This window comes from Macrobrachium rosenbergii, chromosome 29 (genome assembly GCF_040412425.1).
Source record: "Macrobrachium rosenbergii isolate ZJJX-2024 chromosome 29, ASM4041242v1, whole genome shotgun sequence".
In the NCBI taxonomy this organism is placed as follows: Eukaryota; Metazoa; Arthropoda; class Malacostraca; order Decapoda; family Palaemonidae; genus Macrobrachium; species Macrobrachium rosenbergii.
In genome coordinates this window covers 7,027,860-7,054,914 of record NC_089769.1, presented here as the reverse complement: position 1 = coordinate 7,054,914, position 27,055 = coordinate 7,027,860, and the positions used below count along the sequence as shown (strand labels likewise).

Sequence of the window (27,055 nt, the reverse complement as noted above, 5' to 3'; positions counted from 1 at the left end):
TGACCAACATTTTCTCAATAAGGCTATTCAGGTTTCATTAGCAAACGCCTTACCAGAACCTCTTATAAAGAGAGTTATATATAAAAAACTGAAATGTTAAGAGCAAACTTTCCACGTTGGCCAAGAGCGAGAGGCGAGTGTCCGGTCTTCCCGCGATTAGTGAGAGAGTGCAACATCGGGCAAGGGGATTTTACCGTTCTGTGGTGTGAGATATAAAGCACAGTGCTTCCAGTAGACAGCATCACTCCTCACAAGGGAACAAGAAGAATCAGCACTCATCCGAGTCTGCCATTAACAACATGAAGGTGAGTTTCAGAGTTTATCTTATCATATTCTCGTATATATTGTTATGTCTATTTGAGGTATAATTGTTATTTCTTTGAATGCCCAAGAGCAACTTATCTTTATGAAGTGCACGTTCAGATAATAAGAAGAAATTTCAAAGATTAACGTCCTAATTTTTTTCTTTTCCTTTCAGGGACTTCAGGTTTTGCTCGTCTGCTGTCTGACAGCTGTTGCCTTTGCAAAGGATAAACGTGGAGGAAATAAGAAATTTTTCGGAGGATTAAACCCAGGTCTTGGTGGTGTTGATCCAGGATTTGGAGGTGGTTTTGGAGGCGGAATTAATCCAGGTTTTGGAGGAGGACTCGGAGGAGTTTCCAGCACCTGCAGACGTTGGTGCCGAACTCCCGAGGGACAGGCATACTGCTGCGAGAGCAACAATGAGCCTGACACCATTCCCTTCGTGAAGCCAGGTGTATGCCCTCCCGTCAGGCCTCAGTGCCCACCCGTCAGGAGCTTTGCCCCTCCACAGCCATGCTCCAACGACAGCAAGTGCGGAGGCATTGACAAGTGCTGCTACGACAGGTGTCTTGAGGAGCACGTGTGCAAACCCCCAGTTGGGTCTTCCGGTTTTGGAGGATTCTGATTTCCTAGAAATTTTTGACATTACTTTCACGTAGCATCATGTTAAATCATAATATAACTCATTTTTTCACATTCATAAAAACCAAAGACATTCGATAATAAATATTTTACTTTCAAAACAGAGTATTTGTGTTATTTCGAAGCGTCACTCCTTAATTAGATGAGGTTTAGAATTCGTATGGATCAATTTGATTCACAAGTGCTTTGCCAGTATAGTCAACTGAGAACTGAAATATTTACAATGACACCCAAAATTAGTGTGATATCGTTATTGAATCTGCGATGAAACATTGTTTGATAGTATTTTAAACTGCAGTTGGTGTGGACAAAGTCTTTGCTGGGAAATGTTCACTGATATTTGAAACTTTCGTGGAAGAAAACTGAACTGACCTTGAAAAATGCATTATCCTTAAAATCTGAAATAGTTCTCTTGCTGTACTTCCTGAAAAGGCAACAGTTTTACTTTAATTACAAAAATGAAAAATGAACTATTCAGAGGTTAACATACAGCAAATGAAATATAAAAATACTGAAGTGTTTATGGATTCCCCTAGAGAATACTTTGCTAATTTTGCATGCATATTTGCCGAACCCTGCTTTGACCATATCTCTTGGCTCCAGTAATGGCGGAGACCCCCGAAGGCATTGGTGTGAGGGTTTCCACCTACTGCAGGAGAGGAAACAGAATTAGGTTTAAAAGCCTTGAACGTAGCATGTACTTAATCTATGTGCCATCTGCATCTCATTCATTCTTACCAATAAATGAATCAAAAGGCTTTCTAAAGATGGTACTTACTGGCAGCACCTCCAAATCCAGGCTGTCCAAATTCTGCTCCTTCGAATCCAGGATTACCGGACTGTGGGTATGCAAGAGCCAAACAGTCCAACGAGCGCCACTATTAGGGTGACAAGAAGGACTGAGCGGGCCTGTTTGAATGAAGGTACAGGAAACTTTATTTATGGAGCGATTGATATGAAAGGGTAAAGGGAGTTTAGCGAGAATTCAATAATGAGCGAAATAATATCCGCTGTGCTTTTAAAAAATGAGTTTATGAGCAGTAAGTAATCAATATAAACTGAAAATATTGTTTACCATTGGTAGAAAAAGTCTTATTTGACTTTCTACTAATGTTTTAAGACTATTTCTAATGTGTGTGTATACGTGCATACTCTGATTGATAGTAAATGCGTGTGAACACAACATTGAATAGATACATTTAAGAGAAATATTTCGTATAGTCTCTTACCATGACTTCTGTATGCGAGGAGCCGATGATAAACTGCTTTCTCTGTTTCTCTCAGGGTTTAGGTAGAAGTGTTACGACAAGGGGGACTTTACGCACGGTGGATATCATGCAAGTCCAAAGCGAGAGGAAAAAGTCCAGCCACTTCCTTTGTTTGATTTTCTCCTGGTTATAACTGCTGCGTACGAGAACAAAACTCGTTCTTTTCTTACAAGTGGCGTCGCTGGGAATCTTCAGTGCTTCAGGTGTTTTATGTAAATCATCAATATACGAAGTTAGGGAGTTCCTACCTTCTTGAGACGTTCTATCTATAGTCCATGACAATTATGATAGGAGTACCGCACAAATCTTTCGTAATCGTGGTAACATTTCCCGTGGGTTTTATTGTAATTAAATTCGTTAATGTCACAATGAAACATTTATTTGCTATTCAAATCATTTCATGGATATATTCTACCTTCTATGATAAGTACTCGAGATAAATACTTCATATGATACGCCTTTCTCTTAGATGTCTTTTTTACATTTTTTACAATTAGTTCATTTACAAACCCAATAATTAAGTAATTTTAGAAAAAAAAAAAAAAAGCATCAAGTGATAATTGTATCCCGGAGAGAGAGAGAGAGAGAGAGAGAGAGAGAGAGAGAGAGAGAGAGAGAGAGAGAGAGAGAAAGGACATTTGTTGATAGCCTTAATCACAATCTAAGTCTCAGGTACAAAACTAGATACTAATATACTTTAATTAATTGAAATCTTAAGATACTGACATTAAATTATTGTGCCTTTTCGAGCACTTTTGGTCGTTATGGCTATAATCACTTCATCCGATATATTCACAGCGCTAGCAAGCTGTATTCATGTCGGATACCAGTCTTTATGTTATATAAAAATACAAAAAAAAAGCAATACCTGTTTTATACAAGAATATCCACTTCAAGGTAGATTACGATTAAAAATGAATGATTTTCAACTTTTGTCAGACTTGCTGGGCAAATCGTTTTCTTTTTTCATTGATAGCTTTTTATTATTATTAAAAAATTTCGACTTTCTATACATTCCTTTGAATGATCATATACGCATATTATATATATATAAATATATATATATATATATACATATATATATATATATATATATATATATATATATATATATATATATATATACATATACATATATATATATATATATATATATATATATATATATATATATATATATATATATATATATATATATATATATATATATATATATATATATATATATATATATATATATATATATATATATATATATAGAGAGAGAGAGAGAGAGAGAGAGAGAGAGAGATTACCAAACGTCATCTTACAGCTATTCCCTTTCTCGGTGCTGGGGATAATTGTACTGCCTTAAATGCAGCTGGACGGTGGTCGAGGAAATTCACATCACGCAACTCTTATAAAAGTCTGAACAATAGGAAAAAGTGCTTCTTCCCGAATTCAAACTCCTTCGGACGTAACCGCTTTGAGTACGATTGCAAAACCAGTTTTTTTCTTTCGCCTCGAGTTGCGTAACTGGGATTCTCCAGAAATCAGGTGGCCTTTGTAATCCTCCGTGACGAATTTCCTTTTTTTTTTTTTTTTTATCCTGGCTCGTTCCTGAACGTAATGAAAGGAAATAAGAACACTAAAAATTACGCAGTAAGAAGACCGGAGAAAAGATCCATAAGAGGAGAATCAAGCAGGTTTGCAATTTGGGGATTTTTTTTTATCATGTTAGTGACTCATGTGATTGTGAGAGTTTTAGAAAAAAAAAAGGATGTATATATATATATATATATATATATATATATATATATATATATATATATATATATTCTGTAAATTCTGGAAGTTACCTTTAAATTATATCTGTATTTATTTTTTTTTTATTTATTTGAGGATCCGTGATTATTAATGTTTTCTTCCTCTCTTGTTTTAATTCTAAATCAGTGACGTCATCCACATCAACTTCACGATAGGGGTCTTTTAATAAAACATCACGTTAGCAACAGGTAACAGTAATTCAAAAAGGGTAGAGCACCCTTTATTTTATATTACTGAGGACGTCCCGCTTATCAGTACAAGCCAGTTTTGCGTTATTTTGTATATTTCAATTTAAATTTTCGGGAAAATTTTATGTACTGAGGAAACACATGACCAACTTGCTGTCATTTGATTCCTTAAAAATCACCGAAATGTCATTTCGGATAATTGCTGGAATGTCTCTCTCCTCGTTAGAGGAGGTCACTTCAAGGATATGGTTACTGATGGCTAACTTTTGTTTTTTCTCTCAGTATATATTGTACAGATAAATAATCCAAAACACAAGTTTTCAATTTGAATACGAGGTGTGGAAGTCGCCATAGGAATGCGTTTGCTTCTTTACTATTGGTTTTAGTTATGAATGATGCCACTTCAGATAATTCTTTATCTTGCATTCATCTTCGGAATTTATTGCTATTTCGATGAAACCATAAAATTTTTGTTTTATATGACTTTTATAATAAAAATATATTTACGACTTCCTACAAGTCTTTTAAGAAAGTCTGGCCACTTCCGAATGACTTTCCAAGTGTAATATGACAAAATTGGAAATGTATTTTTTTTTCAATATCCGTACAAATTGCATCAAACAAAGATAACGAGATCTATACTTTCGCAACTAGTCTCTTTAATTGTAATTACAACCTTTTTTTAATGTGTAGATTCTTTCAACCTAAACCTCTCGTACTGGCAACGTTGCAATAAAAAAATAACATTAAATGAGAGCAAGCGTAGAACTTGCTTCCCATTATCTATAGGACCGCGAGATGAGTCATTGTTCGTGAAGGTTCAAATAAGCGTCTGGACTTCCCGCGCTTGGTGAGAGTCACGTCTGGGAAGGGGAAAATACCGAGCACATTCGTGATGTATAAAGGACTGTGAACCCAGCAGACAGCATCCACTCCTCAAGAGGGAAGAACGAGAATCACTACTCATTCGCTCAACTCCACCACCATAGACAACATGAAGGTGAGTTACAGACTTTATCTTCTCATACTTTTATATTTTATGGTTATCTGTAACGATTATTGGTGATTTGAGGTTGAGTTACAACTATGATGTTATTCTGAATGCTTTGGAATCATTAAGAAAATAGTGAGAAATTTAAAAGATTTGTCTAATTTTTTGTTTCTTTTCCTTTCAGGGACTGTTGATCGTCTGCTGTCTGACAGCTGTTGCCTTTGCACAGGATAAAAATGAAGGAAATACGCGATTCTTTGGAGGATTAAACCAAGGTTTCGGTGGTGCTGATCCAGGATTTGGCGGTGGATTTGGAGGTGGGATTAACCCAGGCTTTGGAGGAGGTTTCGGAGGAGTTTCCAACACCTGCAGACGTTGGTGCAGAACTCCCGAGGGACAGGCATACTGCTGCGAGAGCAACAATGAGCCTGACACCATCCCCTTCGTGAAGCCAGGTGTATGCCCTCCCGTCAGGCCTCAGTGCCCACCCGTCAGGACCTTTGCCCCTCCTCAGACATGCTCCAACGACAGCAAGTGCGGAGGCGTCGACAAGTGCTGCTACGACAGGTGTCTTGAGGAGCACGTGTGCAAACCCCCTGTTGGGTCTTCAGGCTTCGGTGGATTCGGTTTTGGAAGATAATTCCTGATCGTCCATTGAAAGATCATCATTTTCAATTACTATTTGATTCTTTATTTTAGATTTATAAATGCCAAAGATCTCAGGTATTAATAAATGTTATATACCATATATGCTATTTTCTTATTTATAAAAGTTAATCCCAGTTTAAATAGGCATTAAAATGCCCATTTTTTCTCAAAGTATTTAATAAAACTATGTGGAACCAATATTTGATACCGTTTTTAAAATTACAACTATTGTGGCCAAAACCACAAAGGTAAGCAATTTATTGATATTTGAAACCGCCTTCGGAGAATTCATAATTGTTCTATGATTTTCAAAGCTCATTGCTATAAAGAGTATGAAAAGGAAATGGTTAGCGGTTAAGTTTATATGAATAAATATCAAAAAATAAATACCTTCACTGAAGTCCTCTTCAGCTGAGGAGGACCTTATGTATGTGTCTGTGTTTGTGTGTGTGTGTGTGTGTGTGTGTATACACGTATAGGCATATCATTTCATCAAATTTTACTTAGAAAAGTTATCATCATGAATGATGTAGTTGAAAAATTCATATAGAAATAGAGGGCCACCCGCAATATCTCGTCAAACAAGGAATATTGGATACACATTTGAAGCGCATCAAAATCTCCACAATAATGATTGATCTTGGTAATGTCTTTTCTTGACGATTACCAGGAGAGATACCATTCCATTAACGCTTGGAACTTCTTACTGCTCTTTTTCAGTTTTTTCTCCTCGTGTGAAAACTGATTCAGCGAATCTGAATGCATTTTATAACACAGAGGATGAACGGCGTGCGTTGAGCTTAGGATGGAATGGTAAAAATTACAGCACAAATAAACAAGTAAGAGAATCGACAACCCCAGCAGGTCATTCCCTTAATTCCAGTTTCTTTAATAATGTAAGCACTTAACAATGTAGAACACACTCTCAAGGGAGACATTCCTCAGAAGTTTGCCCTGTTACTTCGCTTAGATTCTTATCCATTTATCTCCTTTATAACTGCACATTCATAATTAAGCTTATAGGCTCATTTTCAGTTGCGTAAGAAATTCCTGAATTCCCTTGATTTGTGAATCAAGTTTTCCCACTCAATAGTTCTATAGCTTCTGTGAGGCAATACTCCGCAAGGTGCAGGAAACTACCAGGTGACGATTAGACTCCAGAAATCGTTGTTATATAGCTTCGACACGATTGCCAGAGTCAGGGAAAGCGGACAAAGAAAACAGGTCTTCCTTCTTGAAAACCTGCTTTATGAAATTTTTAGACACGGATTTCATGGGTTACTTATGAAGTTTAAGATTTAGCGTCCTCCTTCACCCGACTTTGCAAAAATTAAAAATAATAAATTGATTAAATTTTTCCATGAAATTCCTCTAAAGAAATAAGTATTTTACGAGCGTACTAGTAATTATGTGCTTACGGACATAAAAAAAACACTTATCAAAAATGGACATCTGTATATAACCAAGAAAAGTGGGACGAAATGCCAGTATTACATTCGGTTTATGTTAGCTTCTGAAACTATCTGAATTTTTCATCAGTAAAGTAAAGAATAGTGAAGAACTCAGAGAGGCAGAACATCTCTGGAAAAAGGAGAAAGAAAACAGAATATATAGATTTAAAGTATCAGCAAATTGGCTCTGGACTCTAGGAAAACACTCAAATGAACAATTTCTGTCACATAAACAATCTTTCTGTCTTAGGTTGCGTCGAGTGAGGGAGCCCGTGATCTCCAATCGTCAGCCAGCTGTAGTAGATCGAGATTCTCACGCGATGCAGCGTCATCCATTTGACGTCATCAATTTGACGTCATGGGTTTTACGCTCGCCCAATAGCGGCCGCTTAGGGCTCACTGTTACACTCTTATTCTCCGCTGTGGAAGTTGACCGCCTTACCTGGTCACCCCTGAGAAAACTTTGTTTTGAATACACCCACAATTGCAAGGCCTTTTTATATTTTTCTAAACACACACACACACACACGTATACGAGTATATATATATATATATATATATATATATATATATATATATATATATATATATATATATATATATATATATATATATATATATATATATATATATTTAGTATACGCATTTTTTAACATAAACTGATTTGTTTTTTCATCTTTAAAGCCACTCATCTCAATTGGATGGTGTAAAACATAAAGTGACAAGTGTTTTATAAAGATGAATATTTCAAAAGGTAACCTTCCACCCTGAATGCGAGATGCGGAAGCCAACATAAGTCGATGATTTCTTCTTCCCTTTTAACTTTAGTCAGAGATGATGCAACTTCTGATACTTGTTTACCTTACAGTCTTCAGTGGAGGTTTTGTTATTCCCCCGAAACTAAGAAATATTTCTTTTATATAACTTTTTTTTAATAATTCTAGATTTTTGGCTATTTGCAGACGCTCTAGAAAAGCCTGGCAATTTTGGTATGAAATACCAACCGTAATATGATACGGTTGATAAATGTCTATTTTTTTAATTAGTAACAACAACATCAAACATTATGGGTAACATGATCCGCATTTTCTCCATAAATCTTTTTAATTTTGATTGGGATTCATTCTATAATCTAACGTTACAATAATACAAAAAATATTTAATGATCTTCCCATTTCCGCAAACAACGAGAAATTAATCATTTGCCCTAAATGTTCAAGCGTCCGGACTTCCCGCTCTTCGTGAGAGTCACTGGGAAGGGGGGGAAAATACCGAACGCGTTTGTCAGGTATAAAGGACTGGGAACTCAGCTGACAGCCCTCACTCCTCGCCAAGGAAGAAGAAAAGTCACTACCCAGTCAGTTCCTCTACAGACAACATGAAGGTGAGTTACAGACTTTATCTCATTATACTTTTATTACATTAAACTTTTATATCTTTTGATTAGATGTATTGTTATTGGTGATTTGATTTTATAAATGCGATGTTTCTCTGAATGCAGAGAAATCGGAATAAAAAAAAATATTAATGTGTGATATTCATTCAGGCAATAGTGACAAATTTCAAAGATTTACGTCTAATTTTTGTTTCCATTCTTTTTAGGGTCTTTTGATCGTCTCCTGCCTTACAGCTGTTGCCTTTGCACAGGATGCAAATGGAGGAAATAAGAGATTCTTTGGAGGGTTAAACCCAGGTTTCGGTGGTGCTGATCCAGGGTTTGGAGGTGGATTTGGAGGTGGAATTAACCCAGGCTTTGGAGGAGGATTCGGAGGAGTTTCCAACACCTGCAGACGTTGGTGCCGAACTCCCGAGGGACAGGCATACTGCTGCGAGAGCAACAATGAGCCTGACACCATTCCCTTCGTGAAGCCAGGTGTATGCCCTCCCGTCAGGCCTCAGTGCCCACCCGTCAGGAGCTTTGCCCCTCCACAGACATGCTCCAACGACAGCAAGTGCGGAGGCGTAGACAAGTGCTGCTACGACAGGTGTCTTGAGGAGCACGTGTGCAAACCCCCAGTTGGCTCTTCCGGCTTCGGTGGGTTCGGTTTTGGAAGATAATTCTTGACCGTTCTTAGAAGCATTATCACTTTTAATTATAATAGAATTATTTATTTTTATATTGAAAAAAAAATGACAAAGATATCGGACATTAAATAAATATTCATATGCCGTATATAGTGTTTAATATTTCTAAAACGTATTCCTTGTTAGGATAAGTATGAAGATAGACAGCCTTTCCCAGTGTATTTATGGAAACTGGATTGTAGATTTAAACGTGGCAGATATAATGAGGGCCATTACTTGATATCAATTTTTAAAACTACATCCACCGTGGCCTCAACTACCAATGGAAGCTATTCATTGATGTTTTAAATTGTCAGCGGAAGTACTGAACTAACTATTGTATGATCCTCATCAAATTATACAATTACATATAAAAGCAGCAAATGTAAAATATGGTCGTTAACTGTTAATGTTTCTCTGCAGTTCAACCCAGCATGGTCTCAACGAAAGTCTGAGATGCACAGCATTATAAAGAAGTTACAGATCTCATTTCTGCTGTGGTGGCATTAAAAACAACGACCTCACTAGGTATTAAGCTTTGGATAGGTTATTATTGTTATTTCATGAATATAAACTAAAGTCGACGCATTTTAAGAATATCACTCAGCCACGCCCCTTTCCCCTGGCACCGTAGATAATGCCTGACATTATCGTACCTCACTCTCGGACGATATCAGTTGCTGCTTGGCTATGACACTGATAACATCGAAAGGTCGTACACCCCAGGGAGGTGTAGTAGACCCCAGAGGGAAGCAACCCCCTCCACCCATCTGTAGACTATATTTGTAAGAACTAAATTATTTTGTGATGCTCTGCTCAGAATATGCCGCTAATCGGGTCATTCAACTATTATTATACACACATGCACATTGTATACAGTATATATTCTTAGAGAGAGAGAGAGAGAGAGAGAGAGAGAGAGAGAGAGAGAGAGAGAGAGAGAGAGAGAGAGAGAGCCCACTTTGGTCACCTGTAATTCTGACCTCTTAATTACAAATTCATTGTAGTACAAGAGATTCTCTCAATTTTTTGTTATGACCCCTTATAGCAAACAGTTGATTATTTACTTAAAATTGGCATCGAAAAGACTTATCACGGAAGTGGATTTCTGGGCATTTTATAAGGTATCGGATTCTTGATTTTTTTTAGCAAGCTAAGCTGGTCATCTTTTATTCCGTAGTTAGGAAATTGGCACAATTTGTGTGTCATTATTCGAAACCCTGATCTGCTCAACTTTAAACTGGAGATGTAAACAAAATTTTGAGAAATGATTTCCAATAGGGCCTAGCGTATATGTATGCACACACACACACACACACACACACACACACACATATATATATATATATATATATATATATATATTGTATATATATATAAAATATGTTTATATATTTCTTCTTGTTATACTTTATTGGAAACTATTATCATTCAGAATGTAATCTTAATATTCATATAGAGATAACAGGCCTCTTCATGTAATCAGAAAGGGAACACCACAGGATACTTATCTAAAACGCATCAGAATCTCTCTTTAAATTTTCATTTCGATTTGGGTATGTCTAAGCTATTTCCTGCGTGATAAAACCTTGACTAATTATTGCTGAAGAGATAATTTTTTTTTTTTACATTTTCAATTTTATTTGATGAAAAATTCTTCTCTGTGTAATCCCATTCTAGAACATGAATGATCAGGAAAATGTTTTTATTCTGCGACGATGACGATTATGCTCACGGTTGCAATTCTTTTCTTCCTGTTATGATTATATAATGTGTTTGTTTGGGCTACTTCCAAAATATACTTACCATCAAACCTACATATACATACATAAATTAGAACAAGTACTATAGGATCAGAATCTATAGTGCAAATCCAGAGGGTATTTTCATGGTTTTGTATATTTATTCGTATAGTCTCTGTCGTATATGTATTGTGAACCACTATGTATCAGTCCTTCGTCAATGATTTGGAAATAAAGCTGAAACCGGTCAGGAGCTACACAAAGTCTCTCATTTTTTCACCTATGGGGACTTTTGATAAAAGAATCACGTGTTAAGTGACTATGTGTACACACACACACACACACACACACACACACACACACACACACATATATATATATATATATATATATATATATATATATATATATATATATATATATATATATATATATATATATATATACATGTATGCACCTATGTATTCATTAATTTCTTTTTATAATTATTTATTTTTCATTACCTATTGGAACATGACTAAAACATTCTAAATTTGCTTTAACGATCTTGCAAAACCATCAAGCTACTCAACATTGATAGTCAAATCAATCATTTCATCAAATCCTATTTTGTCTCGCGCTACGCCTAGATAGAAGTTGTAAGTGGATCCTGTACAATACAGTATCGGAAGGTTTACCATTTAACGTCACAGACCTTGCGTCATCAATGTGACGTCATCAATCTGGCGTCATGGAATTTACGCTTGGCCATTTGCTCAAGTCGCAACGTTCTCTGAGCCTTTAGGGCACAAGGAATCTTGTTGCTGGGCAAGTTCCAGAGTTCCAGATATTACTGGAAAGCTTTGGATATGTCCTCACTCGCGTTATAGGCGTGTTTCTGTCTGTCATGTTTGCTTGTTTAATGATCAGTAGATGACGATATCTTACCATTGTTATTGTTCCACACATTCCAGCTCCTTTATTACCCACTTTATCACTCATGACATTTCCAGCGTTGCTTGAGTCCTTGATATAAATAATCCCAACTTTTTAGAGTTTATCCTTCTTTACCCTTTGAAGATTTAGTTTGCTGGAGACAATTTTCCTTTGAATTCAATGTAATAAAAAAATACCTTCCATAAATGTATGACACGGAAATTATCTTAGGAAATTATTTCTTGATGATAAACAGAATAACCTTCAAATCTTAAAATACATCGGTCTTAGCTTGTTTCTAGTTCGAAAATTATTGGCGCCTCATGCAGACATTTCTAGTCATTTTATTTCAAAAACTAAATTTATGACATTCTGCTAATCTTCTAGAAGAGATCGGTGACTTACATAACACATCTGAATAGCTATATATATATACATATGTAAATGTGCGTGTGTGCGTGTAGATGTATATATATATATATATATATATATATATATATATATATATATATATATATATATATATATATAATTGTATTAGTCCCAAATAAGATTGCAGATTCTTTAATTTAAACCATCTCGAGTAATTTGAATATACTGCATATGCCCAGTGAAGTTGTGTGGCTATATATTTTATATATATATATATATATATATATATATATATATATATATATATATATATATATATATATATATATATATATATATATATATATATATATATATATATAAATATATATTTATGTATATTATATATATATATATATAAGTATTTATATATAAAAGGTAGTTTATAGAACAGCATCATCAATACATTTTTTTATTATTCTTGTCAACTGGGAAAAGTCTTTGTTACTAAAATCTCTCATGATTACAAAATTGGAAAAAATACAGAAGGAGCGTAAGAGGAAACTTTCCAGACGCGTGGTCAATGAGCGATGAGTCAGCTGCATTGCAGGTTCAAGCGTCCGGACTTCCCGCGATGAGGGAGGGTAACATTGCGGAAGGGAAATATACCGAACATGGTTTTACGATATAAAGGACTGCGAGTCCAGCAGACAGCATTCACTCTTTACAAGAAGAAGAATCGAGGCGCATCTAACTCTGCTGTAGACAAAATGAAAGTGAGTTCCTGTTCACCTTGATATTTTTATATCTTTAGATTAGTTGTATTGACTATTGGTGATTTGCTGTTCAGATACAACAGTGATGCTTCTCTGAATACTCAGAAATCGGATTGGAAAAACAAATGAACTGTAGACATTTCAAAGATTTGCTTGTAATTATTGTTTTCTTTCTTTTCAGGGACTTCAGGTCTTGCTCGTCTGCTGTCTGGCAGCTGTTGCCTTTACAAAGGATAAACACGGAGGAAATAAGCGATTCTTTGGAGGATTAAACCCAGGTTTAGGTGGTGCTGATCCAGGATTTGGAGGTGGTTTCGGAGGCGGCATTAATCCAGGCTTTGGAGGAGGATTCGGAGGAGTTTCCAGCACCTGCAGACGTTGGTGCCGAACTCCCGAGGGACAGGCATACTGCTGCGAGACCAACGATGAGCCTGACACCATTCCCTTCGTGAAGCCAGGTGTATGCCCTCCCGTCAGGCCTCAGTGCCCACCCGTCAGGAGCTTTGCCCCTCCACAGACTTGCTCCAACGACAGCAAGTGCGGAGGCATTGACAAGTGCTGCTACGACAGGTGTCTTGAGGAGCACGTGTGCAAACCCCTGTTGGGTCTTCCGGCTTTGGAGGATTCTGATTTCGTTGATAATTCTTCACTTTTATTGAAGGAGCTTCATTTTAAATCATTATGTAATTCTTTATTTTTTTTACACTCATCTGACCCAAGATATCCGATAATAAATATTTATTTTCAACAAAGAATATTTGTATCATTTTCAAACATCATTCCTAGATTAGATGAGGTTTAGAATGCTTGTAAATTAGTATGATTCACGCATGCCTTTCTAATAAATTTTACTGTGAATAGAAATATTTATAAAGAAAACTTGTTAAAAGATCATATTATTTTAAGATCAAGTTCTAATGTACATTGAGGACAGAATTGTCCAACGAACTTTTAACTCTACTGAAGTCTGCACCTAAATTACAAAGGATTTCAGATTAATACCTAAAACAAATATTTTTTTTTAACCAATCCTGTATAGATTTTTTTATCAGAATCTGGTATATGTAATTAATATCCAAGATGGAATTTTGGTTAGCACAGATGTTTTAATATTATAAAGAAAGAATCACAAAATACCCATCTAACTGGCATCGAAATCTCTTCATCCATTATTAATCATTATAAAAAATACACAACTAAACTGTTTACTGAAAGATTAATATGAGTTGTAGTCAGCTTAAAACATACTCAACAAAACTTGTTTTTAGTTACACATTCGTTTTGTTTATTTTGTTTGCCTGTTTGAAAAAATTTTCTTGACTTCTATAATACGACATTGTTAAATTAGCAATAGTTCTCATTGGGATTTTCAAGTAAAGTTTATGATAGTATATTTAATTCACACAGACACACATACACAGACAATTGATGAATAAATACTCATGAACAAGAAACAAATCAAGTATCCTTTTAACACAAGTAAATGAAGGAAGTAAAGTCAGCATTCAGCTTGCATCCTTCATATAAATAGATGGTATAGGTATGTTATTCATTTCATCAAAATAAACCTTTTCTTTCGATTAAGTTTTTATAGAAAATAAATACGGCAAAATATCTTTTGACAATAATTTAATTCAGTCTTTGTCTACATTTTATTTTTGGTCCTATATTACTTTATTCATTATCAGTTTTCTGTAGCAGTCTATAAAGTATTCATTAGGTCTGGATGCTAAAACTTTATTTTTAACGCTTCAACTAATTTTGTGTCTAGAAATTAATCATTGATGTTTTATCATTTTTACTATTTAGGCTTAAAAATGGTATGTTTTTTAATAATATTTATTCATGTATTCATTTACGAAACAGAGTATTTTCATAGCAATTTCTGCTGTCTTTTCACCACTGGAAAAAAATCAAGCCTCACCAATTACAAGTTGTTTGCTACCGTCACGATTTTCCTGAAGCAAGTGTTACTCATCAATTTCCACTAAATTTCAATAACAGCGATAGGTAAATGGGTTCAGTTTCTGTATGATAAATAGGAATAATTGTCTCCTTCAGGTAATGACTTTATTTAATTGTTTATTTTATTAAAGTGATGTTAGTTAATTTTCGATCGCCCAGAAAGCCGCAAGGAGCTGACTTTGAAGAAAAAATATAAACATTTAAGTATTTTTCCACCTTAAAAGATGTGTGAGCTTTAATGTAGCAATAATAACAAGGAGAATAAATAGCAAAAGAAAATTTTATCCTTTTATTTCTAGAATTGATTCACGCTAATAACATTTAGATATAAATAAGTCTCTCTCTCTCTCTCTCTCTCTCTCTCTCTCTCTCTCTCTCTCTCTCTCTCTCTCTCTCTCTCTGTCTCTCTCATGAAAAATGTTCACGTAAAGCTTTTAAAGTATAACACGTATATGCGGAACGGCAGTGACTTCACATATCTCAAATAACACTGTTTTTGTGAAATTTAGCTTGTTTTAATCACAGTGAATCGTAATAGTGGGATTAAACCCTCTTTCGTAAATACTGACATAACTTTTTTCTGCACCTGAACCTAATGAGCATCTGCTTGTTCCTTTTCTTCACTGTCATTACTGTCAAATTTCCGGTGGGAAAGAAGACGCAGCCCTTAGAAGAGTCCAGGGAAGGTCTGCTCTGGAGTTTCGGAGCAGAAGTACTTCCTGGTGATTGGGTCTTGGCTCCAGTAACGGCAGGGACCCCCGAAGGCGTTGGTGTAAGGACTTCCACCTACTGCAGGAGAAAGAAGGGAATAAGGTCACATCTGAAACACAACGCCGACTTAATCTGTCTGCCATGTGCATATAATGCATTCTAATCCTATGACTGGGAAGACTGCGTCAAGATGTTACTTACTGGCAGCGTCGCCAAATCCAGGCTGTCCAAATCCTGCTCCTCCTTCCAATCCAGGGTTACCGAACTGTGGGTATGCAGCGGCTAAAGAGGCAACGAGTGCCACCAAGAGAACGACAAGAAGGACTGTGCGAGCCTGTTCGAATGACAGGACAGGAAACTTTATTTGTGAAGTGGAATGTAAATGGAGCTTATGGTGATTTTAATAATGATCAAAATAATTTTCTCTTTGCTTTAAAGAATGTTTTTAATATTAGGTAGTTAATGAACACTGAAAGTATTAAACAATGATATAAAAATTCCTTATTTTACTCTACGGTAATGTTTTGAAAATATTTCCAATATATGTGCATACATGTCTTGTGTGATAGATGGTAAATGTGTCTATATATATCTGAATGATATATATACAGTATATGTATATATATATATATATATATATATATATATATATATATATATATATATATATACAGTGTATATATATAAATGTAAGTATTTATACATACACACATACATATATATATATATATATATATATATATATATATATATATATATATATATATATATATATATATACACCATGAAGGGAAATATTTCGTATAGTCTCTTACCATGTCTTCTGTGTGAGGAGCTGGTGAAGAAGTGCTTTCTCTGTTTCCCTCTGGGTATAAATATAGCTGTCAGACAAGGGGGGAATTTACGCCTGGCGGATATTATGAAAATCCTAAGAGTAATAAAAAATGTCCAGCCACTCCCTGCGCACGATGTTCTTCTGGTTATATCTGCTGCGTATGAGCACAAAACTCGTTTTCATATTACAAGTGGCGTCACTGGGAATCTTCAGTGTTTCAGGCGTTCGAAGTAAATCATAATTATGTGAAGTTGGGGAGTTCCTGCCTTCTTAACACGTTCCGTCGATAGGAATCCTCGTCCATAAGGTAAGAACACCCCGGACTCTCTCTCAATCGTGGAATAAATTCCCGTGGATTTCATAGTCATCAAAGTCGTTCCTGTCACATTGAAACATTTATTTCTTTGTGCAAAGAATTTCATGGATATATTTTAACTTTTATAATGATAAATGTTTAAGATAAATACCTCGCATAAGACGTATTTCTTTTAAATCTCTTAAATCTCTTTTTTCATATATATATATATATATATATATATATATATATATATATATATATATATATATATATATATATTTACATTTAGTTCATTTATGACCCCAATAATAAGGTAATTTTTGAAAAAACAGCATCTGGTGATAATTGCATTCCGAGAGAGAGAGAGAGAGAGAGAGAGAGAGAGAGAGAGAGAGAGAGAGAGAGAGAGAGAGAGAGAGATGACATTTGTTGATATCCTTAGTCACTGTCTAGGTCTCAGGTACAAAGATAAATACTAATATACTTGAATTAATTGAACTCTTAGAGGTTGACATAATAATTATTGTGCTTGTCGAGCACTTTTGGTCATTATATAAATAACTGCTTTATCCGATATATTCACAGTGCTTGCAAGCTGTATTAATATCGGATACCAATTTTTATGTTCTATAAAAATAAAAAAGAATACCTGTTTTACACAAGAATAGCTTCTTCAAGGTAGCCTATATCGTTCTTATTAATGAACGATTTTCATCTTTTGTTTATTCTTTACATGCAAATCCTTTTCTTTCTATTGATAACTTTTTATTTTCATTAAGTATTTAGGCTCCCTACGCATTCCTTTGTGTTCATCCTGATACCATCTACAGTTTTAATTAGTTAAAATTATCCTTGAATAATGAGTTCTTTGACTTTAGAGATTTAGCTGTAAAAACGAAAGGCTGGACTAGTATTAAGAGGTTACCGTACGTTGCATATCTCACTCGGTTTAAAGTTCATTTGATGTTGTCTACTTTGGCTTGCAGACATAAATCAACACACTGACAGTTTTGCCTGATATCTATCCAGTGACCTAATTAGCGGTAGTTTTAAAAGATCAGACAATACGTGAATATTCTGCCATCGACCTAAAAATATTTTTGATGATATTTCCTCGAACTTCGTCGAACCTTAACGACTTTCGTCATGATTTTGACGTAATGTGAATTAATATTGATCTTCATACACAAAGTTTTATATCTTCAAAATAAATAGCCCTAAAATGGTACGTCGTTTAGATGCCAATGAAGGCAGTGTTGATCTGGAAGACAATAGCCGGCATGACACGTCTACACCTAATTCACAGGGAAGAATATAGTACCTACAGTACTTTCTTAATCAAATATTATTATTCGTTTTATTTTATGAGTATCTGCTGTATCTTTGATAAAAATATCACAAAATTTTTTAGTTCCTGAAATTGTTATTCAAGCCTCTTACAATACATTAAAACTGTAATTTGAAAAGTTGAATATACGTTGGATACTCAACAATCAGCGGAAGGTCTAAAGAATACTTTAAGCAAAGAAAAATTTTCCCACTGTTAACCCTTAGATGGGTAACTGCTTACTGTATTCATACGACATGCATATTAAGGCCGCCACTAACGCTCAGCTATACCTGCGCAGTTATGCCTGCAAAGTCGGCCTGTGCAAGTGTAACCGAACGTTAGTGGGTTCAGTTTTGCCCGCACAGGCCAGTGTGCAGGCATAACTGCGCAGGTATAACTGAGCGTTAGTGGCGGCCTTTATGATGTACTTTGGATGGAATCTTCCGCTTTATTAAAAGGCTTCTTGCCTCAATACAGTTCAGTTATGAAGCTTACAGGCTCATTTTCTGTTACAGAAAAAAAAACTTGAATCCACTTGATTTGCGAATCAAGTTTCCCCACTCAATAATTAGGTAGATACTTTGAAGCATATGTTCCGTGGCGTGTAGGAAATTTCCGGATGACGAATCGACTGTGGAAATCGTTGTTATACAATGCCAGCAATATTGCCAATGTCCCTGAGAATAAACTAGTTGAACCAGTTCTTCCACTTGAAGACCGCCTTAAGGAAGTCGTTGGGCACAGACTTCATATATATATATATATATATATATATATATATATATATATATATATATATATATATATATATATATATATATATATATATATATATATATATATATATATATATTTATATATATATATATATATATATATATATATATATATATATATATATATATATATATATATATATATATATATATATATATATATATATATATATGTGTATGTGTGTGTGTGTGTGTGTGTGTGCATATATATATATATATGCATATATATATATATATATATATATATATATATATATATATATATATATATATATATAATGACTGACCTTTGTAGCGTTTAATCTAACATCATTACTTGATAAAACAAATGTTTTACTAGCAATGTTTTAATTAGGTACAAATGAACATAAACATTACGTTTCGTCATCCGTCTGTTTACAATAAAGGAAACGCTGAAGGAATGACGATATTACGTTATTAACATTCACTTTTTATTAGATCAGATAATCATCGAAATTACCTAATTCAATATTACGGAAAATAATAGTAAATAATAACTTTAGAACATTCACGAAAAAAATTAGAGGGAAAATGGAACATATAGTTTTAATGTCAACAAATGTTTCTGCGCTCGAGAAAAGCACCCGCAAATGAACAGTTTATATTAAGCAAACATTCTCTCTTCTTGAGTTGTGGTGCGTAAAGTGAGTGAGGAATGGCTGCTCGCTTCAACCCGGGGATTTGACGTCATCAATTTGACGTCATGGGTTTTACGCTCGTCCAATAGCGGCCGCTTAGGGTTCGCCGTCTCGAAAATTAACCGCTGTTCCTAGTAAGTTGGCCCGTGACATGTTTTGGATGCAACTGGGGTCTAAAGGTTCAAGATTCCGGACTTCCCGCGATAAGCAAGAGTCACTCTTGGAAGGGGAAAATACCGAACACGGTTGTGTGGTATAAAGGACTGCGAACCCAGCAGACAGCATCCACTCCTCACAAGAGAAGAAGAAGAATCACATCTCATCCATCTTTGTTATAAACATGAAGGTGAGTTATGCAGTCTGTTTCACCATATTCTCATACATCTTGATTATCTGTAATAATCATTGGTGATTTATGGTTCATATGTAGTTAAGACGCGTATTTGAATACTTAAGAAGCGCATCTGTAAAAAAAAAAATGCACCGCGTTCAATGTTCTGTCAGATAATAACGAGAAATTTCAAAGATATAAGTCTTATTTTAGTTTCCTTTCTTTTCAGGGACTTTTGTTTGTCTGCTGTCTGGCAGCTGTTGCCTTTGCACAGGATGGAGGAAATAAACGATTCTTTGGAGGATTAAACCAAGGATTTGGTGGAGTTGATTCAGGATTTGGAGGTGGTTTTGGAGGTGGAATTAACCCAGGCTTTGGAGGAGGATTCGGAGGAGTTTCCAACACCTGCAGACGTTGGTGCCGAACTCCTGAGGGACAGGCATACTGCTGCGAGAGCAACAATGAGCCTGACACCATTCCCTTCGTGAAGCCAGGTGTATGCCCTCCCGTCAGGCCTCAGTGCCCACCCGTCAGGAGCTTTGCCCCTCCTCAGACATGCTCCAACGACAGCAAGTGCGGAGGCGTCGACAAGTGCTGCTACGACAGGTGTCTTGAGGAGCACGTGTGCAAACCCCCTGTTGGGTCTTCCGGCTTTGGCGGATTCGGCTTTGGAAGATAATTCCTAAGAGTCTCTTGAAACAACACCATTACAAATTATATTATAAGTATTTATTTTGGATGTATTCCAAAGACATCAGGCATTAATAAACATTTATTTTTCATTACAGTGTACTTTTATTATTTTCCAAATTTATTCCTTCTTCTGATTATTAAATACGTATAAATCAGTATTATGTGCAAATCGTCTCCTAATATATTTCAGTATAAATGGAAATATTGATATTGTCTCTTAAATTACCAAGTTACTTATTTCAATATTGGAGAACTTCTTTTTCTTAATTGCTTATTCTACGAATCAAAGCTCCAGTGGAAGCTGTTCTTTGATATTTGAAGTTGCTAATTGAAAGATGACAGGTATAAGATATTAACCATCTGTGAATATAAAAAAAAAACTGAAAAGAAATATCTCATCAATCTAAAATCCGAAACATCAGAGTTAGTCAATATTCCCCCATATTATTTAAAAGGGGTTGTGTTATCTTTCGTTTTCAAAATGACACGGAAAGGGGCAAACAGACAGATATCCACAAAAAAGATCGAAAAGTTCATGTATATTTTATTTCACTTTTATTCTATTGGATTCAACTAGATTCCAATAAGCAAGAACAGACAAGATATAAATAGATAGCAATAAGTTAGACAGAGCATTTGGCATGTCTACTTCTGCCACTCTCTCAGGCCAGGCACACTTTCCTCGCCTCCGGAAACCCTATTTTAACCGAGATCTCCCTTGAATAAAGAAAATTTAATCATTTCCGCGAAAACATGTCTTTTTCAATAATGACGTTAAATGGAAAATAGTTTTTAAGGATGAATGGCTCTCTGTTGACAATCAAAACTTTCAGACGGGCGTGGAACTGTTCCATCCCATGGCTAAATTGACGTTCAGGCTTTCTCTCTTCTTTGGGCAAGGAAGAAGATCCTTTACTTGAAAAAGGTCTACTAAGGAATTCCGATGCAGAAGTGTTGCCTGGTGTTTGGATCTTGATTCAAGTAACACCAGGGACTCCCAAAGACGTTGGTGTTATGACTTCCACCAATTGTTGGAGAGGGAATCACATTTAAACATTAGGCCTACTCTTAGAATTTACATAACTTGTCAGTCACCTGATTCTCATTTGTTCTAGGTCAAAGAACAATTCAAAGGATTTCTCATAAATGCAACATACTCCCTGTATTGCCAAATCCAAGCTGTCCAAATATCCCTCTTTGTCCTGATTAAGGATTGCCAAACTGATGTATGCAGCAACCAAACAGGTAACGGGAACCGTATTTAAGGTGCCCAGAAGAATTCGGTGGACGTACTAGAACGAAGTATAGAAACAATCAGTTGATAGAAACTTGGAAAGACAGGTATTGGGAGCTTGCTGAATAAATAATAGTGGTGGAAATAATTTCCACGTTGCCTTTTGTATAGTAGTTGTGGGTGGTATGAAGTCAATATAGACTGGAAATATGTAGCATGAGAAGGGATAGAATTTTTAATTAATTCCATTCTCACCTTCAGGTAAACTACTTACTATATGAATAAATTCGTTTATATCTTGATTCATAGAGTAGATACATATATAGATTTATGAATATTCATACACACACACACACACACACACACACACATATATATATATATATATATATATATATATATATATATATATATATATATATATATATATAAAGATAAAATCCACGAAGGAAAGGGAAACATTGCAGTGCTGCGAGGCCTTTCGACTGTCTGCTAAGTAAAGGACGACGGACAGTCGAAAGGCCTTGCAGCACTCCAGTGTTTCCGTTTCCATCATGGATTTTATCTTTATTTATATATTCATCACGTTCAAATACTTTCGTGATTCAGTTATACATATATATATATATATATATATATATATATATATATATATATATATATATATATATATATATATATATATATATATATATATATATATATATATATACACACACAAAGAGAGACAGAGAGAGAGATTACCTTACAGCAACTTCCTAGCTCGGGCTGACGATAATATTGCCTTAAACGCAGCCGGACGGTGGTCGAGGCATCATGCAACTCTTATAAAAGTTCAAACAATAGGAAAAAGTGCCTCGTCCTGAAGTAAAACCCCTTCCAGCCGTAACCGCTGTGAATACGATTACAAAACCCGTTTTTACCTCAAGTTTCTTAACTGGGATTCTTCGGGAATCAGGTGGCCTCTTGTAAACTTCCACAGCACTGTGACGAATTTCCTTCTTATCCTGAAATGTTACTCAATACATTAAAAGGGAATAAGATCATTAATAATAACCTGCCGTGAGTGAATATGAAAAAAATGAACATTTAATTTTTTCCAATATTCGTACAAACTGCAACAAATATAGTGGATAGCGTGGTCCATATTTTCACCATTAATCTCCATAATTTTATTTACGTTTTTTAACAATGCAGATTCTTTTAACAAAAGCCTCCCATATTTGCAACGTTGTAATACTAAAATGACAATAAATGAGCAAGAGTGTAGAGATGGCTTCCTATTTTCTCCGAAAATATGAGATGCGTCATTGTATACCTAAAGGTTACAGTGTCCGGACTTCCCGCGCTCGGTGAGAGTCACGTCTAGGAAGGGGAATATACCGAGCACGATTGTGAGGTATAAAGGACTGTGAACCCAGCTGACAGCACTCACTCCTCACGAGGGAAGAAGAGGAATAACTACTCATTCATTCAGCTCCACCATAAACAACATGAAGGTGAGTTACAGATTTTATTTCCCCATATTTTTTTATATCTTTTGGTTATGTAATGATCAGTGGTGATTTGAGGTTATAACTATGATACTTCTCTGAAAGCTGAAAAATCGGAATTGAAAAAAAGATTGAAGCTCGTGTAATGTTCATCCAGACAATAGTAAGAAATTAAAAAGTTTAATATCTAATGATTTGTTTCTATTCTCTTCAGGGACTTATGTTTGTCTGCTGTCTGGCTGCTGTTGCCTTTGCACAAGATAACAGCGGAGGAAATAAGAGATTCTTTGGAGGATTAAACCAAGGTTTTGGTGGTGGTGATCCAGGATTTGGAGGTGGAGTTAATCCAGGCTTTGGAGGAGGATTCGGAGGAGTTTCCAATACCTGCAGACGTTGGTGCCGAACTCCCGAGGGACAGGCATACTGCTGCGAGAGCAACAATGAGCCTGACACCATTCCCTTCGTGAAGCCAGGTGTATGCCCTCCCGTCAGGCCTCAGTGCCCACCCGTCAGGAGCTTTGCCCCTCCCCAGACATGCTCTAATGACAGCAAGTGCGGAGGCGTCGACAAGTGCTGCTACGACAGATGTCTTGAGGAGCACGTGTGCAAACCCCCAGTTGGGTCTTCCGGCTTCGGTGGATTCGGTTTTGGAAGATAATTTCTGACTGTCCCTTGAAGGATTATCGTTGTCAATTAGAATTTAATTCCTTATTTTAGATTTATAATTACCAAAGATCTCAGGTATTAATAAACATTACATGCCACATATGCTGTTTTATTGTTTATAAAAGTTATTCCTTGCCTAGATAAGCATTAAAATACTCATTCCTTCTCAAAATATATATGGAAATTTGACTTGAAAAGTATCCTGTTATTATTCATTGCAAAAATTAGGAGGAATAAATACTTGATACTATTTGTTAAAATTACAACTATTGTGGCCCAAACCACAAAGTGAAACTATTCATTCATATTTGAAACCATCTCTTTCTAGAGAAAACTGAGCATTTCTTAGAAAGAAAACTAAAAAGAGAAAGTCCATCAGTGTGCTTTTCCATAGTGCACTGCTGTAAAGTATATAAAAATGAAATGGCTATTGCTGATAAATATCTCTTAGGCATGTAAACACTAGGGGTGAATATTAAATTTACTTACCTATGGTATTCTTATACAAATTAAACTTGTTAAGTATTGGGTGAATTGCTAAAATACTGTTCAGTGGGAATAACAGTGGCAAAAAAAATGATTTGTCGAATTTTATTAAAAGGTATTAAATAACGTTAGTATACTAGTTTACAGAGGTCCTTTCCAAATTGGAAGGTCAACCACACATCATAACTGAACTTTATTGAAAATCTCTCTCTCTCTCTCTCTCTCTCTCTCTCTTCTCTATACATGCATCCACACACACACACACACACACACATTTTTACATATATATATATATATATATATATATATGTGTGTGTGTGTTCATCATGTATAGAAAATAGAGAAAGAGAGAAGAGAGAGAGAGAGAGAGAGAGAGAGAGAGAGAGAGAGAGAGAGAGAGAGAGAGAGAGAGAGAGATTAGTAATAAAGCTCAATTATTTGTGGTTGACCTTACAGTTTGGAAAGGACCTCTGTAAACTTGTATACTAACATGTTCCTAATGTTATTTAATACCTTTTGATAAAATTCGACAAATCATTTTTTTGCTACTGTTATTCCCATTGAACAGTATTTTAGCAATTCACACAGAAGTTAAGAAGTTTAATTGGTATAAGAATGCCATAGGTAACTAAATTTAATATTTAATAATATTTAATATATATATATATATATATATATATATATATATATATATATATATATATATATATATGCATGTTTGAAGATAAAAAGGCCCATAAAACATTGACCATATATACGTTAAGTTTTCTTATCCTCATAGTACTCTGTTAGCTTGCAGTAAAATTTATTCAAGTATATATATATATATATATAGTGTATATGTGTTTTTGTGTGTATGAAGATTAAAAAGGCCCATAAAACACTATATATAGTTGCCTTTTTGTCAGATTTCAGTAAAATTCATGTATGTATGTATGTATATATATATATATATATATATATATATATATATATATATATATATATATATATATATATATATATATATATATATATATATACATACATACATATATACATATATGCTTATATGTGTGTGTGTACGTATGCATATCATGTAATAAAATTTGCCTTAGAAAAGTTATAATCAAGAATATGGTCTAAATATTCTATACAAGCAAGAAATATTGGATACGTATCTAAAACGCATCCAGATCTCCACATTAATTATTAATCTCGGTAATGTCTTTTCTTAATGATCACCAGGAGATACCCATCCATGAAAGACTGGGACTTCTTTCCCCTTTTTTCACTGTTCCTTTTTTTTATTTGAAAGCTGATTGACGATTCTGAATAATTTTTGTAACAGGGAGGATGAAAGGCGGGCCTTGAGGTTAGGACGGAATGTTCTAAACCACTTGCAGATGCACCAACACAAAAACCAAGTAGTGAGGATCGACGACCACAACAGGTTATGCCTTTAATACCAATTTTATAATAATGTAAGCACTTAGCTCAGTATAAATACGCACATGATCAATGGAGCAATTCCTCAAAACTTTGATCTATTACTTCTCCTAGATGCTTAACCATTTATCTATTTCATCACTTCGGATTAATAATTAAGCTTATTTGCTCAATTTCAGTTGCATTAGAAATTACTTGAATTCCCTTGATTTTGTAAGGTTCTGTGAAGCAAGATTTCCGCCACGTGCAGGAAATTTCCAGAGGACGAATCGACTCCAGAAATCGTTGTTATATAACGCCTACAACTTTTCCAGGGTCGGGGAGAGCAGACGAGTAAAACCAGTTCTCCTTTGAGACATCTTTAAGGAAATATTCAGACAGATTTCACAGATTCATGAAGTTTGAGATTTAGCAGTCTCCTTCACCCAACTTTGCAAAAAAATTTTAAAAAGTGATTATGTCCATTAAATTCTTTTAAAGAAATAAACATTTTATGAGCCTACTAATAAGTAGGTACTTACGAACATGAATACTTCTTGTATCAAACCTTGTCACTCACGCACACACACAAACATATATATATATATATATATATATATATATATATATATATATATATATATATATATATATATATATATATATTTCTTAACATAAATTGATTTTTTTATTCAACTTTAAAGCCCTTGTCATGATAGGAAATTTTCACAAAATATAATGAAAGAGTTTTATGAAAATGAATATTTCAAAATACATAATACCAGCTTGCAAGCGAGACAGGGAAGTGTATACCAAAAGATGTTTACTTCTTCCGTGTTGACTTTAGTCATAAATAGCGCAAGTTCTGATACCTGTTCGTCTTATATTCTTTTGCGGAAGTTATCGCTGTTTCATTGAAACAAAAAATTTCGTAGTTTCTATATCAGCTTTTTAATAGAATTAAATTTATGACTTCTCGAAAACTTCTAGAAAAGTCTGGAAACTATTATATCATATACCAAGAAC

At 34.9% G+C, this 27,055-nt stretch overlaps 6 protein-coding genes across 6 annotated transcripts; all 6 read left to right on the top strand.

The window, feature by feature from the left end:
- Window positions 1-166: 166 nt before the first annotated feature.
- LOC136854553 (uncharacterized) lies at window positions 167-1,050 on the top strand. Its single transcript, XM_067130898.1, has 2 exons — window positions 167-305; window positions 479-1,050. The coding sequence occupies exons 1-2, from the start codon at window positions 300-302 to the stop codon at window positions 926-928; spliced, it is 456 nt and encodes a 151-aa protein (XP_066986999.1). The 5' UTR covers window positions 167-299; the 3' UTR covers window positions 929-1,050.
- A 4,001-nt stretch (window positions 1,051-5,051) lies between these two features.
- On the top strand, window positions 5,052-5,946 carry LOC136854393 (uncharacterized). The gene is made up of 2 exons (XM_067130696.1): window positions 5,052-5,207; window positions 5,383-5,946. Exons 1-2 carry the CDS (start codon window positions 5,202-5,204, stop codon window positions 5,836-5,838), a joined length of 462 nt encoding a protein of 153 aa, XP_066986797.1. The 5' UTR covers window positions 5,052-5,201; the 3' UTR covers window positions 5,839-5,946.
- A 2,579-nt stretch (window positions 5,947-8,525) lies between these two features.
- LOC136854550 (uncharacterized) lies at window positions 8,526-9,470 on the top strand. The gene is made up of 2 exons (XM_067130896.1): window positions 8,526-8,681; window positions 8,900-9,470. The coding sequence occupies exons 1-2, from the start codon at window positions 8,676-8,678 to the stop codon at window positions 9,353-9,355; spliced, it is 462 nt and encodes a 153-aa protein (XP_066986997.1). The 5' UTR covers window positions 8,526-8,675; the 3' UTR covers window positions 9,356-9,470.
- A 3,532-nt stretch (window positions 9,471-13,002) lies between these two features.
- LOC136854549 (uncharacterized) lies at window positions 13,003-15,534 on the top strand. The gene is made up of 2 exons (XM_067130895.1): window positions 13,003-13,145; window positions 13,327-15,534. The coding sequence occupies exons 1-2, from the start codon at window positions 13,044-13,046 to the stop codon at window positions 13,945-13,947; spliced, it is 723 nt and encodes a 240-aa protein (XP_066986996.1). The 5' UTR covers window positions 13,003-13,043; the 3' UTR covers window positions 13,948-15,534.
- Window positions 15,535-19,923: 4,389 nt separating this feature from the next.
- On the top strand, window positions 19,924-20,835 carry LOC136854392 (uncharacterized). Its single transcript, XM_067130694.1, has 2 exons — window positions 19,924-20,065; window positions 20,280-20,835. Exons 1-2 carry the CDS (start codon window positions 20,060-20,062, stop codon window positions 20,727-20,729), a joined length of 456 nt encoding a protein of 151 aa, XP_066986795.1. The 5' UTR covers window positions 19,924-20,059; the 3' UTR covers window positions 20,730-20,835.
- A 2,483-nt stretch (window positions 20,836-23,318) lies between these two features.
- On the top strand, window positions 23,319-24,236 carry LOC136854391 (uncharacterized). Its single transcript, XM_067130693.1, has 2 exons — window positions 23,319-23,476; window positions 23,685-24,236. The coding sequence occupies exons 1-2, from the start codon at window positions 23,471-23,473 to the stop codon at window positions 24,126-24,128; spliced, it is 450 nt and encodes a 149-aa protein (XP_066986794.1). The 5' UTR covers window positions 23,319-23,470; the 3' UTR covers window positions 24,129-24,236.
- The last annotated feature ends 2,819 nt before the right edge of the window (window positions 24,237-27,055 follow it).

Coding starts and splice junctions, on each gene's coding strand:
- LOC136854549 (XM_067130895.1), top strand. CDS start 13,044: ATGGTTTTACGATATAAAGGACTGCGAGTCCAGCAGACAGCATTCACT. Junction 13,146..13,326: donor CTGCTGTAGACAAAATGAAA/GTGAGTTCCTGT, acceptor CTTTCTTTTCAG/GGACTTCAGGTCTTGCTCGT.